Genomic DNA, 16187 nt, shown 5'->3' on the forward strand with positions numbered 1-16187 from the left:
AATCCAGTTAAAAAGAAATGTGTGAGTAAACCAATATTGTATGTCAGATAATACTTCAATTAAAGAATTCAGGGAAATTCTCAAAAATCAAATGCTGCAATAGCAAAAGCATGTAACAACAGTAAAATGTAAACGGGATAAAAACCCCTTGAGAAGCAATGGGCAATGAAAAAAACAAAGTGTATGCTAGACAGCTGTTGAAACTGGTTATGCAGATATTCATTATCCTGTTAACTCTGCTTTTGTATATATAGTCATAGCGCATCTTACTCCATATCTGTAAGTACTGTATCCAAAGTTCTCCATTCACAGAGTGATGAGTAAATTGCAATGTAAACATTTTAAGCAGATAAAAATAAGTAAATTCATGAAATAAAAGATTCTCTGCTTTCAAGATAATTAGCAATCAAGAGTGACAAAGTTTCTTGTGTCAACTACTGAGATAATAATGAATAGGTGAGCTTTGTTGTCTGTATCCCTCAATGAATGAATGATGTTGCATATTGCAGCTCTACAACTTTTGCTACTTAAAGTGCGGTTCAAGAACCTGCAACATAAGCATCATCTGAGAGCTGGTTAGAAATGCCAAGGGTAAAGCTTAGATTCAGGCATATTGAAATGAAGTCTTCATTTTAACAAGAACCCCAGTGAACAAAATACAGATTAAAACTTAAGAAGCACTGCTTATAGTCATGTGGTTTTCTACATTTCTTAACAAGTAACATTTGAAAAGGTACTCTAACAAAAAATGAAAATACTTTTATAAAGAGTTTACATTTGACTTGAAAACTCTGAACTGCCCCCCTTTACTTATATCCTGGAATATATATTTGGTTAGAATAACATTTACTTAAAGTTACATATAATATCACACCTTTGCTAGGCCCAGTAAGATTCTAGGGAAGAATAAAAGTGGCGAATATATTATCTGGGCAACTCCTCAGGAGAGTTTGTACAGAGAAAACAATGGTTAGGAGACTGGGCAAGAAATGTATCACATTTTAAGAATGTCCCCTGGTGATGTGACAATGAGGAATCCTGAATCTCATCCCTATTCTCTCCCTTCGAAAATACCGACCAGAGGAACATGCAGAGAGGAGTAATCCATTCAGCATTGCTTTCCCTTTTTTGTTACATCACACCACCTTTGAAAGTACATAATTTGGGGAGCATGACTTTGGTTAGAGATATCTCTAGCCATTGCTAGCTGGTAAACTAGTAACAGGATGAGGAAGAGATAATATTCTGACTATAAAATAGAAAATTAGCCACAGTTGTTCATCTGCGCAAGAGAAACTCATACTACAGGCTGAACACTATCCTTAAGTATCTCTTTGCCAAGTGGAAACAAGAACACGTACTACAAGGTAGAGGAAAGAAAGGAAAATGAAAGATCAACGTGTAGAACAGACCCTGCGAGACGCTTCAAAAGGATGTAAGCGAAAGAGACTTAGGAATTTTAGGGAAAGCCCTGCTTTCCATGATGTACCCATCAAGGCTTCATGGATCCATGTGACCTGAGATGCCACATGAAAAAAAGTGGAAAAGCCTGAGAAAAAATCCAAATTTAAGACAGATTACAAAGAATACATAAACAGGTGAGGACGTAAAGGCAATAAATACAGATTTCAGTTTGGAATTATAGTGGAATCAGGATATGGAACAGTAGATTAAATGTTGGCAGAAACAAGGAAAATTTTGATTATTTTTAAGATGGTAAAGATCTAAATATGTTTGGCCATTATTGGTGAAGGAAATAAACATTTGATTAGCAAATGAAGTAGCAAATCCAGGTAAAAGATTAGTGGAAGGAATAAGGTTCTTGAGAAGGTAAATGTGGGAGAGTAAGTGGAAAAGTTGCAAATAAAGCACACAGATGATGGTTAACCTTGAAAAGGCATTAGGACGGCTCTTCCTTGGGGAAAGAAGGGAAGGAGAGGGGAATCGGAGATACAATCCATCAAATAAAATGTGGGGTCATTTCCTAAGAGTGAGTGGGCTCAGGAATGTGGTCAGTGGGAGGGATGCGATACAAGAAGCAAAGATAAGGCGATTGTATAACTTATGGTCTGAGTGGGCACACTGTTGAGAATGAAGGAGATGCTCACAGACGGGATGTCTGCACAACAGAACTCTTCTGAACAAACATAAACATACCCTGGAAACAAACATCACTGCTGTGAAGGAAGCATGGATGTGTGGCGGGTCCCTTCAGCCTCTGGCCCTCCCCAGCAATGTTGCCAATACAAGGTCAAAGAGAATCATAGTTAGGCTTCCAGAGTTGGGGAAAAAGTGAGGCCGGAATATTACAAGGGCAAGAGACTGAGAATCCCTGAGTCATAGAGGACAACTTTGGAATGGGTGCAGTCATGTGCTAGCATTGTCCAACAGGATTGTCTGCAATGATGGAAGTGTTCTTAAGCCTCTTACCTCATGTGGCAACTGGGCAAATGAATTATTAATTTTAAATAATTAGCTTCGCTGATGACACAGCGGTAACGAATCCGCCTGCCAATGCAAGAGATGTGGGTTCAATCCCTGAATGGGGAATATCCCCTGGAGAAGGAAATGGCAACACACTCCAGTACTTTTGCCTGGCACATCCCATGAACAGAGGAGCCTGATGGGCTACAGTCCATGGGGTTGAAAAAGTCAGACATGACTTAGTAACTAAACAACAGCAACTAGTCACGTGAAGCTACCCTACTAGAAGTGCTGGTTCATATTAAGCCAAGATTGAAGCCAAGAGATTAATGGACTATAAAGAATGCAGCAGGTGTCGGAAGGCAAGATGGGAGTTTGTTGTGCAGATTGAGCGTAAATGTAACTATATTTACATTTACATAGTTGTGAATAATGATGTACTTTGTTGTGAATAGCGATGAAATCCCAAATGTGACAGTGCTTGATAAGAACCAAAGAAAACAGCTAGTGGGACTGGGGCTCGGGTCGGGGCGGGGGGCGGGGGGAGGGGGGAGGGTTGTTGAGGAATGAAGTCTAAATATGGGCAGTCAGGTGTGACCCGCAGGGGATGATGGGAGTTAGTAGGGGGCAGGGTTCGGGGGCGCATCTCGCGCTAAAGACCTTGAGGAAAGCTACGTGGGGCCCCGAGAACATGAGGTGAAAACCACCGGCTAAGGAGAGAAGGATCAGGGGGTGCCTCAGATTCAAGATGAGAGTTTTTGCCTTTGTTTTTCAGATGGTAGCTGTGTTCTGAGTTGCTGAGGGAGGCAGTGTGCATCTAAAAGAAGCTGGATTTGGGTTCTGCTCTCTGGCTCTGGTCTTGGTGGGGAACAAACAGGAGAATTAAAATGTGTTTCCTTTTGACAAAGGAGGAGAGTGATGGTTAAACACACACATCCTCTTTTAATGTCTATAATATGCTAGGTGGTAGGTTACTCATTAGCAAAATATTTAAGCTCAGTTGACTGATACGTTGTATTAAACAACAAATAATTTTTATTTTCTAGATCTGCTTTGACTTTGGAAATGGACTCCATTTTGAGGTAAGAAACAAAGGGGATTATTCCTATCTTGAATTTTATAGAAGACAGTTGTCCCTTTACCAGATTGAAAGCACACACTCCCAACTGAAACTGCTAGGTGGCGTTTTGAGGGGGGTGCCTCGAAGCTGTGGTCCTTTATGTCTCAGCACAGGAAAGAATTCAGCGAGAGGCATAGTGATAGGTAAGAGATTTACTAGAATAGGATGATTGTGAGGCTTCCAGGCAGGTGGTCAATGTTGTGCTGCCCCGAATATTAGTGGGTTACATTTTTATAAATAAAAGGAAGAAAGGGAATGGAAAGAAGATCACCTTGTTTTTCATTCTTTGAGTCTTACCTCATTAACTCCTATGTGTTGAGTGGGGCAGTTATTGACCCTATATGGTGCATTCTTCATGGCACTTTGGAAAAATTATATTAGGTCTCAGTACAGTGAGGGTCTTTCACTTTGAAATGTCACCTTCCCGTAAATTACTGTTTTTTGTATTTGCAGAGAGTATGTTTTAAGGGTCATTAACTTGTTGTCACTGGGCAGGTTTGGGGCCTTATTTTCCACTATTGTTTTTTTGTTTATTTTGGGACATGTCTCTTGCTTCTGTTACATGGTTTTGTTGTTAAGCAAGTTAACTTGGTTAAGCAAACCCATCTAGCTTCGATGCTAAGCGACTTGTTCAGCTTTATGAATTAAGTAAGCCCACATTGTTTTGGGATTTTTCCATTACTTGCTTGAGTGATTATTTACTTACTGTGGTCTCCCAAAGCCCACTAAAGTTCCCTCTCTATTAACAGTCTCCTAATGGGATTTCTGAGCTAGCTTTTGGTTATCCTACTCTATCCCTGGGGCTTCCCAGGTGAATCAGTTGTAAATTTCAGGTGGATTCAGGCAAATTTCAGGTAAATTCCCAGGTGGATCATTTCCCGCCTACCAAGCAGGAAATGTGGGTTTACTCCCTGGGTCAGGAAGATCCCTTGGAGAAAGAAATGACTACCCACTCCAGTATTCTTGCCTGGGAAATCCCATGGACAGAGGAGCCTGGTGGGCTACAGTCTCAGTTCAGTTGCTCAGTCGTGTCCGACTCTTTGCGACCCCATGGACTGCAGCACACTAGGCTTCCCTGTCCATCACCAACTCAACAGTCTATGCAGTGGGCTACAGTCTGTGGGGTTGCAAAGAGTCAGACATGACTTAGCAACTAAACAACAACTCTATCCTATCACCTCAGACTCAGCCATTCCCACTGAACCACGTTCACAGGAACCTCTACCCAGGGAAGATTTTGCAGCATTTTTGACAATCTAAATATCCATCAGTGAGAGAATGGTAAAAGTTAAACAGCTCACGGTACATGAAGGAGTGTCCATGATGAGGTACTGAACGAAAAATCAAGGGACAGAATGTGATGTATAGTATTGGGTTGGCCATGAAGTTTGGGGTTTTCCATAAGCTGTTGCAGAAAAAAACCTGAATGAACTTTTTGGCCATCCTACTATAATTCCATTTTTAATGGGAAAAAAAAGGAGACCTTTTTTACATGTGCAGCTGTATGATCATAACAAAATATCAAAAGATATTTATCAAGCTGTTAACAATGCATTTTCTAAAACATGAGTGAAAAACTGGAAGGCTGTTTTACATTTTTACATTATAAACTTTAATATTATTTTAATGTTTTGATACATAATTAATCTTTTTAATTATAGAATTTTTCCACTGAACACAAAGGAAAAAAATAAGTGACCTAGTGATAACCAGTGTAAATATTTTGAAGTAAAATGCAAGTTGTTATATAAAGCAATAAAATGAATAAAATGGTAAACAATATAAAAATCATCTCTGATCTTAAAATACTAGGTCATTTAATTTTAATACTGCATTAAAATTTCCCTTGGATAAAATATATATTTATCTATTAAAGCCCAACTGAAAACTTATAGATTAGTTTTCTGCCTAGTTTTTGATAAACCAGAGATGGGCCATTTAATCCTTTAACTTCATTCTTAAAACAATAAATTCATTAACTGTCACTTTCACTAGTTTTAGTTAAGTTGATATCAACAGGTTACTGATAATTTTGTCTTAAAGCATTAGTAATTCATTCTTAAATTATAAGCCACCACAGAAAAATAAGACTTCATTTTTAGTTAGAAACGTTTCTTGACTTGCCGTGTTAATTGTAATTTGCCCGTTTGTAACGTCACTAAATTACTCTAGCCTTTTTAAGTCCTCCCTCTGGGAGATCTTTCCTTGCTGATAAAAAAACAACAAAACAAAACTGCTGTACTGGTTTGGAAACAAGCTCTTCAGGTAGATAGTGTTTGTTCCAGAGTATATGTTTTTCCTTTGAAAATGAAACCTGTGCATGTGTGCCAAGTCGCTTTAGTCATGTCCAACTCTTTGTGACCCCATGGACTGTAGCCCTCCAGACTCCCCTCTCCATGGGATTCTCCAAGTAAGAATACGGGAGTGGCTTGCCGTGCCCTTCTCCAGGGGATGTTCCTGACCCAGAGATTGAACCTGTTTTTCTCTTATGTCTCCTACGTTCGCAGGTAGGTTCTTTACCACTAGCACCACCTGGGAAGTCCAAAGCCTATATTAAAGCCATATCAAAAAGTATGAAATAATTTATACCTTAGAATTTGCACAGCTTTCTTTCAACTTCTAGTACATTTTATGATTCCTTACTAATGTTTTACTAATTTTTTGGCAACATTTTATTGCTTTAGGCCTTACACTCAAGAAATGAAAGCAAGTTGCTTCCTAAACACATTCACCCAGTGAGACAAAAGCGTGCTTGGATCACCGCCCCTGTGGCCCTCCGGGAGGGAGAGGACCTGTCCAGGAAGAATCCGATTGCCAAGGTACTGTCTAAAGAGGAAAAGGAAGTACATGTATGAAATGTGGTCTGAGATTATCCATGTTCACTGTAAAATTTTAGGACTGTTACATGAGGTACTCACTGAACTTTTTAATATTCTAGATGTCACCGTGAAGATCCCCTTTCCTCTTCTAGAAGATGCAGCATTAGTGGTGAACATGTATTTTATGGAGGGCTTTGATTCAACTGGGCCTCCCTGGTAGCTCAGCTGGTAAAGAATGTGCCTGCAATGCAGGAGACCCTGGTTCGATTCCTGGGGTGGGAAGATCTGCTACAGAAGGGAGAGGCTACTATTCCAGTATTCTTGGGCTTCTCTGGTGGCTCAGCTTGTAAAGAATCTGCCTGCAGTGAGGGAGACCTGGGTTCTATCCCTGGGTTGGGAACATCCCCTGGAGAAGGGAACAGCTACCCACTCCAATATTCTGGCCTGGAGAAGTCCAGGGGATCTCAAAGAGTTGGACATGATTGAGTGACTCTCACTGTTTGATTCAACTAAGAGTGGACTCAGGCACTAGTTGAATCCTAGTTTAACAGAGTGTTAACAGTGCTTAAAAGGAGATCTCATCCTCTGTTTTCCCTAGCATCTACTTAGGTTCTCTGGCAGGAGCCCTGTGAATTGGACTGATGAAAAATAATTAACAAGAGAAAAACAAGCTTAGTAACGTGTCTGTATGTGCTCTGTGCTCAGTCACTTCAGTCCTGTCTGACTCTGCTGCCCCATGGACTATAGCCTGCCAGGCTCCTCTGTTCATGGGATTCTCCAGGCAAGAATACTGGAGTGGGTTGCCACGCCCTCCTCCAGGGGATTTTTCCAGACCCAGAGATTGAACCGCATCGCCTGTGACTCCTACATTACAGGCAGATTCTTTACCCGTTGAGCCACCTAGGAAGCCCCTAGAAACTTGTCTATCCCGCATGAAACATGTGGGAGTACCCCAAGATGAGTAAATCAAAGGTTTGGTTAGGATTTGGGTTTATATAAGCTACATAGTAGAAGGACAATAAATTTTTAGAAAAGTGACAAGACAGACAAGAAAGACCTCGCATCCCCAGGGGCAGCAACCTGGAAAGGCAAATCGATGGGCAAGTAATACTAGAAAAAGCTAGTTAGTCAGGTTTGTTTTGTAGATTCTCCTGGTCCTGTCTCCAGGCTGATAGGGATCTACACTTCCCTCCAGAGATTAACTTTTTTGTCCTTGCTGTCGAGAGGGGTAGAAAAGGCACCTTTACAAACTTACGTCCTGCTCTTGGGCAAGTAAGCCTTCCCAGGTGCCTCTGTGGTAAGGAACCCATCTGCCAATGCAAGAGATGTAAGAGACACTAGTTCCGTTCATGAGTTGGGAAGATCCCCTGGAGATGGGCATGGCAACCCACTCCAGTATTCTCACCTGAGAAATTCCAGGAAAAAGGAGCCTGGTGGGCTGCAGTCTGTGGGGTTGCAAGAGTCAGACACGACTTAATGACTAAACCACAACAGTCTTAGGCAAATAGGGGGAGAACAGAGAGTTTTTCTTGTATCTGCTTCTTCTCAATCACTTTCAGCTTGAAACTATTATATCAGAGTCATGCATTCTGCCGCCCTACCCATGAAAGTTGTTTTCAAAATGAAAAGAAACTGCTATCTAACTCATCTTGCCTGAAACAGTCTGGGTTTACGGCCATTGTCCTGACCTAATTATTAATAACTCCCCTTTCAACTCTCAAAATGCCCTATTGTTTTAATAAATAATATGGTAGTTCCATTCATTTGTATCTCGGATTTAGCACGTGCAAAGTCTGAACCCTTGCTTTTTCCGAAAGCTGTTCTCCCTAAGTTCTATCCGTTTCAGTAAATGGTACTATAATTTTTTCAGTATTTTAAAACTGTAGCAGATACTGTCAGTTCTGTGCCAAAAGTGTATTCTGAATCTGCCCTCTTCTCTCCACTGCCACCCTCCTCATACCCATCAATGTCAGCTTTGACCTGTGTTGCCAAAAGCACCCTGACCTGGTCTCCCTGCCTTCACTCTTGCCTGCCCCTCCTTCCCCACAGTCCATTGTCCAGAAAGTAGCCAAAGTGGTCTTCTGAACTGAAATTTTCATCCCCTTCGTGAGGCCCTTTCAACAGCTGTCCACTGCAGTGGAGGAAATAGACTCCTCACCTCTGCCAACAAGAGCTCTCTTAGGATTTGTTGACTTTGGCCTCCTCTCTGACCCCAGCTCCTATCAGCCTTCATCCCACACTCTGCCACCTCCCTAAGCTGACACAAGCCCAAAGCCCATACCAGCCTCCCACCCTTTGGTTGTTCAGTCGCTTAGTCATGTCTGACTCTTTGCGACCCCATGGACTGCAGCACTCCAGGATTCCCTGTCCTTCACTATCTCTTAGAGTTTGCTCAGACTCGTGTCCATTGAGTCGGTGATGCCATCCAACCATCTCATTCTCTGTCTTTCCCTTCTCCTGCCTTCAATCTTGCCCAGCATCCGGGTCTTTTCCAATGAGTCAGCTCTTCTCATCAGGTGGCCGAAGTATTAGAGCTTCAGCTTTAGCATCAGTCCTTAGCACTTGCTGTTCCCTCTGCCTGGAACCCCTCCCCGTAGGTATTTGCAGTATCTCACAGCATAAAGCCTCTGGCCAAGAATTCCCTTCCCGGCCTCACCCCACCTCAATCCCCTCACTTCGTTCAGCTCGGTTTATAGCTTATTCACCTCCAGGTGGAGAAGGCAATGGCAACCCACTCCAATACTCTTGCTTGGAAAATCCCATGGACGTAGGAGCCTGGTAAGCTGCAAGTCCATGGGGTCACAATGAGTCGGACACGACTGAGCGACTTCACTTTTACTTTTCACTTTCATGCATTGGAGAAGGAAATGGCAACCCACTCCAGTGTTCTTGCCTGGAAAATCCCAGGGATGGGGGATCCTCGTGGGCTATCTATGGGGTCACACAGAGTCGGACACGACTGAAGCGACTTAGCAGCAGCAGCAGCAGCACCTCCAGGACAGTATGTCATAAGTTGCTTGCTTGTTGTCTGGTTCCCTCAGTACAGTGTAAGCTCCCTGAGGGCAGGGGCTTGGTCCTCAGGACTCACAGCTCGTGCACACCCTGTGCCCCGAGCAGAGCCAACATCCTGTAAACATTTGTGTGAATGAATAAATGTTCATAGGCAAGTGGTACCTTCATCTTTCCAACCTTATAAACAGCACACACAACAAGCTCCTTTAAAAAAATAGCAGCCAGGAACAGAAGACACTTTCCTTTTTCCAGCAATATATTATTTTGATAAAAGCTCTCTTAAATCTAAATGTTTGATTATGGCTTTACATGAAGTGAGTGAAAGTCGCTTAGTCGTGTCCGACTCTATGCAACCCCAAGGACAGTAGTCTGCCAGTCTCCTCTGTCCATAGGATTTCCCGGGCAAGCATACTGGAGTGGGTAGCCATTCCCTTCAGGGATCAAACCTGGGTCTCTTGCATTGCAAGCAGATTCTTTACAGTCTGAGCCTCCAGTGAAGCCCATAACTTTACGTAATAGTTTGTATACAAGCAGTTAAGCTTTCTGGTTTGGTTACTGTTGGTTTGATGAGATATCTGAGTTATTCACTCATTCTTTCAATAGGTTTCCCTAAAATACATGGGGTTCAGTAAGCATTAGCTATTCTTCTTACTAATTTTAATTATAAAAGTTGTTAAGAGTAAAATTTACATAAAAAGCAAAACATTCTGTTGTATTTCCCCAACTTTATAGATTCTTTATCTAAAAGTAATACTGTCAACAGCTTAGTATCTTTCATATCTTTTGAAATACATAAGTATGTATATACTTACATACTCTTATGTGCATACATATGCATATGCAACCAACTGCTAGGTTCACACACAGTTTGATTTTATTTTTAACATAAGTGAAATATATAGTCAGCACATAAAGATCTAGAATATTCTCTATAAATACTGATGTATGTGTATACACATACACATGGGTTGTGTGTGTGTATGCATGTACTTGGCAAAAAAAGAAAAAGAGACAAAAGAAACACAGGGAAAAACAGTGAAAAGTGATCACCGGACCACCCCAGGGTCCCCATTCCTCCAGGAGCAGAGCAGGCTTGGCAGGAGGCTGGAGCCGCATCTCATTCTCAGCAGCACCCTCAGCCCCAGAGCATGTTGGGAATCCTGTGGGAAGCATGTGTAGCTAATTCTGAAATTTCAGGATGAAGAACTGGAGGGGCAGAGGTGGGTAATGGCTTCAGTGATGTCTGAAAAGAGAAATTGAGGATCCAGTAGGGGGCGACAGAAAAACACTTAGCGATGAAGAATTAGAGATAACAGAAATGGCAAACAAACAAGTTAGAGATACAAATAGAGCTCTTTCTAGAGGAGGAAGGTGTTAACTACAGAAGTCCCCCAGGTTTGAAACTCTAATCTGCAGGAACATTCCAAGTAGGCAAAGCGCTTGACTATATTAACCCTCCTGTGAAAGGATGCCTTACTCATACCTTCCTGATGCTCGGAGTTATAAAGGTGGTTTTGAGTCTGCAAATGCTACCTTACCTAAATTTAAACCAAGATGTACCCCCCTAATGATATCTTAATTTCATAACAACCATAAGAGGTAGGCAGAAGTGTCCCTTCACATTGCAGGTAAGAACACTGACACATGGGAGGGTAGGTAACCATCAGCATCACGCCTAGTGTAGCTGTGACATGCCTAGACCCGGGTGCTCTGACCCCAGCACCTCTGCTCTGGATCACCTGTGTCTCCCACCTCCCTCCTTTCAACATCCAACAGCTTCGGAGCGAAATTTTCAATTAAAACCATTACCTGTAAGTTAGCGTTTAACTTGAAGCATTCCTCTCTTATTTTTATGTTAGATACACTCTGATCTTGCAGAAGAAAAAAAACTAAAAATTACATACAAATACACTGGAAAGGGGATCACAGAGCCGCCTTTTGGTGTGTTTGTCTTTAATAAAGACACCGGAGAACTGAATGTTACCACCATTCTAGATCGAGAAGAAACGCCATTTTTTCTGGTAAGACCAATTTATGCATTTGTAGCTTTTCTTGGGTAATAGTTTTATGTTTTTAAAATTGTGCTACTTGAATGACCTCAGCCTAAATGCCTTCTATTATGTATGTCATGATTCCAGCTAACTGGTTACGCTTTGGATGAAAGAGGAAAAAACTTAGAGAAACCAATAGAACTCAGAATTAAAGTTCTTGACATCAATGACAACGAGCCAGTGTTCACACAGGACGTCTTTGTTGGGTCTGTTGAAGAGCTAAGTGCAGCAAGTAAGAGTTTATTGTTTTTATGAATGAGTACCCAAGATCATTCTGTGCCCAGCATGTAACTGAACACTGAAACCTCTGTCTTAGTGGAGGCTGAATATTACCCACAGGAAAAATAATAATAAACTGATTGATCTAGGTTTGGAACTGATTTTTTAAGTTTTTTTACCGTCAAAATAGATATGGTAGATTGATGTGCTAGGTTAGGTATGTGTTGCAACTTGTCAGTTTCACCGTGTGTCAGGAAAGCGGCCCTATGATGCTATGTAAACAAATAGGTATGGTTGTGTTCCAGTAAAGTTTTATCCACAGAATCAGGTGGCTGGCTGGCTTGGGCCCACTGTCCGTAGTTTGCTAACCTTAGACATATTATTTCTACCTCCAGGCTTCAATGCAAGTGTTAAATGCAGCTTTCTATATGGAGGCTTGCAGGAGAAATTTCTCTTTGATCTGAATGTAAAGAATAGCTATGCTTCTCCTGAATTGCTTTTATTTTAATAAGCATGTATGTGTATCTGTTCATTTTTCTTTTTTTGTATTGGTTATTAGAAATGTGATAAGCAAATCTGTGGCCCTGCTATAGTGTGTCCAGGACTTCATCTTAAAAATTATATATACTGACTTCAGCCTCACTTTTATCTTATTTTTCCTAATCCTACCTCCATTCACACTTGCTCCCTCAAGCACTTAAATTCTTTGATCTTAGTAAACTGAATTTGATACATACCTAAAATCCTTTTTGGAACAAGCTGATATGATACATAAAATAATAACAACGTAAGCGTGCTAAAAGTTGTGCTTCATCTTAGACCCCTTCATTTTCTGCTATCAGATACACTTGTGATGAAAATCACCGCAACCGATGCAGATGAGCCCAACACTCTGAATTCTAAAATTTCCTATAGGATCGTGTCTCAGGAACCTGCTAATTCTCCAGTGTTTTACCTAAATAAAGATACAGGAGAGATCTATACAACCAGTATTACCTTGGACAGAGAGGTAAATTAATATTTCATGTTATTCATCTTTTCTGCTCTCCTCTCCTTCCAGTTTATTCTCTCTCTAGTCTAATTTTCTGACTGTTTTGTGTTACTCACTCATAGGATAACTCAGAATGATCCTCCTCCAGGGATGTGCTAATATCATAGCCATCAGTCATATGTGGCCATTGGCCACTCGGAATGTGACTAGTCCCAGTTGAGATGTGCTGTAAGTGGAAAATATACACCAGATTGGGAAGATATAATATGGAAAAAAAAGAAGAAGAATGTTAAAATATCACCTTAATAATTTTTGGTTGATCACTTGCTGAATTGATAACATTTTGGATAACATGGGTTAAATGAAATTTCTTTGTTTAAAACTAGTATCACCTGGTGTTTAAACAATCCCCTGTCATTACTGTAAGTAGGCATCATGGTAAAGGAAGAGGAAGATAATCAACCAGAAAACCCCCCAAATGTTTTTATAAATGAAAAGGCAAACCAAGATACTTCTACTCTCCCAAAAAAAAAATAAAATTAGTATCAACTGTCTCCTTTTACTTTTTTTTTTTTTAATGATTTATTTATTTGGCCACACCATGTGGTTGTGGGATCTTAGTTCCCCGACCAAGGATTGAACCCAGGACCCAGCAGTGAAGTGCCAAGTCCTAACCACTGGACCACCAAGGAATTCCCTCTTTATTTCTTTTTCATGTGGCTCCTAGAAATTTTTAAATTACATAAGCATTGACCTAGGGCCTCTCCAGTCAGGATCTGTTTGCTAGAGAGTTCTAAAGCAATGTTCCTTACTTTGTGGTTCTGTAATGAAACTTCAGGAATCTCTCCTACTGCTAATACATTTTCAGAGGGAGGAAAAGAGATTCTATTACTCCTGTTTAGAGTAATAGAAGTATTTGTAAAGGAAAGAGTTATTGTAAATCCCAAATTGGAGGAAAATTTGAGTTGTTTCCTAAAGGATATTTTCTCAAACATTTCATTTTCTTATTTCTAAGTCAAAGGGAACATTTTAGTTGAAAAGAGAAGACAAGATTTCGTAAATGCTGCACATAGAAAGATGTTAACAGCATGCGTGGTAAAATGTTGATGATCCTTAGAGCGCTGTATTGTCATGAAACATAAATCATCATCAGACACAATCAGCGTATTTTGTAATGCTTAAAAAAATTATTTAACTCTGGCCAGAGAAGAAGAGCATGCGAGTCAACATTCCTTTAATATCTTTCTAAAGGATAGTGAAAGTGTTAGTCACTCAGTTGTATCTGACTCTTTACAACCCCATGGACTGTAGCCCACCAGACTTCTCTGTCCGCGTGATTCTCCAGACAAGAGTACTAGAGTGGGTTGCCATTCCCTTCTCCAGGGGATCTTCCTGACCCAGGGATTGAACTTGGGTCTCCCACATGGCAGGCACATTCTTTACCATCTGAACCACCAGGGAATCCCTAAAGGATATTGTTACTCCTAGAATTCTACTCTACCTTTTCACATAAAATGAGAATGGAAAAGTACTATTTTGAAGTAGTAGTGTGATTCTGTCTCTGAAACATTTAGCAAAAAAAAATACTGGCTGTCACTTGCTGGGCAAGCCATGTGCCCAGTGCTATTCCTAGCCTTTTACATGGATTAACTCAGTTAATGAACCTGTAAACCCTGTGAAGCAGTTCCAGTTATTATCCTCATTTTATGTAGAAGGCAACCAAGAGTCAAAGGGATAATGTGTGTCCGACATAGCTAGCATGTCAGAATTGGAACTCAGGCAGCTGGTCCCCAGAATCTCTGCCATCCTGCCTTTCACTGAGCAGTTTTGCTCTGCACAGGGTCCCGGGCATGGGCACTCGCTGCATGGCTCCTTCTTAAACTTCAACCACACTGATGGAGCCATCAGAAGGGACCACATGGAAGAGACGGATCCCCTTTGGAGTAACATCTGAGACGTTGTTCTCTAGGTCGTGTTCTCCAAGAATTGTCTCTCCCGTGCACCAAGTTTTGCCTTTACTGACCCAGTGTTCTTGGGGGGTTAAGTCTTCATGACTTAACTTTTAACCTAAAATGAAGTGTGGGCTAGAAAAAGACTAATTTCTAGAGTCTCATCACTTCCAATGTAATGCTGACTACCTTTTGAAAGCACTTTTGTGCTCAGACTATTTTAAGGAGAGACTCATCTCCTGATAAATATCACCAATGACGTAATTAAGAATTTTGATGTCAACAACTGCTCTAGGCTTTTCTGCCCTTTTAAAAAAACCTCTGATGGCAAACAGCATCTTCACAGAATTAACAGCAGGTCATGAGATGTCTTTTAATATTTACCTATTTATTTTTGGCTGCTCTGGGTCTTTGTTGCTGTACCGGCTCTTCTCTAGTGGCAGCGAGTGGGAGCTACTCTCTAGTTATGGTGCACAGACTGCTCATTGCGGTGGCTTCTCTTGTTGTTTAGCACAAACTGTAGGGCCCTCAGGCTTCAGTCGTTGCAGCTCCTGGGGTCTAGAGCACAGGCTCAGTAGTTGCGGCGTACAGGCTTACTTGCTCCGAGGTATGTGGGATCATCCCAGATCAGGGATCGAACCTGTGTGTCCTGCATTGGCAGGCAGATTCTTTACCACTGAGCCACCAGGGAAGCCCCCATGAAACTTACTTATGAATAAAATGTACTGAGGTTCATTCCCCTGATGATAAAGTGAACTCAAGCCAGAAAGACAGATTTGGGAGCAATTCATCTTCACCCCAGCTGGATCTTTTTCATTGCCTTGCAGGAATACAGCAGCTACACTTTGACGGTAGAAGCAAGAGATGGCAATGGACAAATAACAGATAAACCAGTAAAACAAGCTCAAGTTCAGATTCGTATTTTGGACGTCAATGACAATATACCTGTAGTTGACAGAAACGTGGTAACTATTATTTTTATAACAAATGTGCCTACTCACATGTCAGTCATAACTAAAAATATATCACTTATGCTTGTGTTCCATCAGAATAAAAACCTCCTGTTTGTGTTTTGCAGTATGAAGGATCAGTTGAAGAAAACCAAGCCAACGTAGAGGTTTTACGCATAAAAGTGTCCGATGCAGATGAAGTAGGCTCGGATAATTGGTTAGCAAATTTTACTTTTGCCTCAGGAAATGAAGGGGGTTATTTCCGCATAGAAACTGATACTCAAACTAATGAAGGAATCGTGACCCTGATTAAGGTAAGGACTTAGTGTTCAAACCTGGAATGAGAGAAGCTGGTCAAGAGGAGGACTCTGATGTATTTTGAGCTCCAAATATTTATTAGTACTGGTGCCACAATGTTAGAGATAGGTGCCATCCCTATTTGCCCAAGTTCTATGGTTGTAAGTGGTCACACTCTTTGTATTTCTAATGTCAGTAGTGTGAGGGTCACATTTTGAAACACAGTGTATAATTCTGCTTAATTGAATCAATAAAAATTAAATCATGTTATAAGTATATGGGTCTTAAACATTTAAAACCCTGACTCCTACAGAATTTTTTAAACAAATTTAGAGGATGGGTTTTTTTTTTTAAA

General features: G+C 41.0%; 1 protein-coding gene across 1 annotated transcript in view; it reads left to right on the forward strand.

Annotated features, from left to right (window-relative positions):
- The window catches only part of DSG2 (desmoglein 2), a 51464-nt gene that overhangs the window by 15539 nt on the left and 19738 nt on the right, over positions 1-16187 (forward strand). The window contains exons 2-8 of the mRNA XM_040264794.1: positions 3471-3506; positions 6229-6363; positions 11235-11396; positions 11514-11658; positions 12488-12654; positions 15413-15550; positions 15664-15849. Coding sequence (XP_040120728.1) covers positions 3471-3506; positions 6229-6363; positions 11235-11396; positions 11514-11658; positions 12488-12654; positions 15413-15550; positions 15664-15849 — 969 coding nt within the window. The remainder of the gene's footprint in view (positions 1-3470; positions 3507-6228; positions 6364-11234; positions 11397-11513; positions 11659-12487; positions 12655-15412; positions 15551-15663; positions 15850-16187) is intronic.

This window comes from Oryx dammah, unplaced genomic scaffold, assembly GCF_014754425.2.
Source record: "Oryx dammah isolate SB20612 unplaced genomic scaffold, SCBI_Odam_1.1 HiC_scaffold_22, whole genome shotgun sequence".
In the NCBI taxonomy this organism is placed as follows: domain Eukaryota; kingdom Metazoa; phylum Chordata; class Mammalia; order Artiodactyla; family Bovidae; genus Oryx; species Oryx dammah.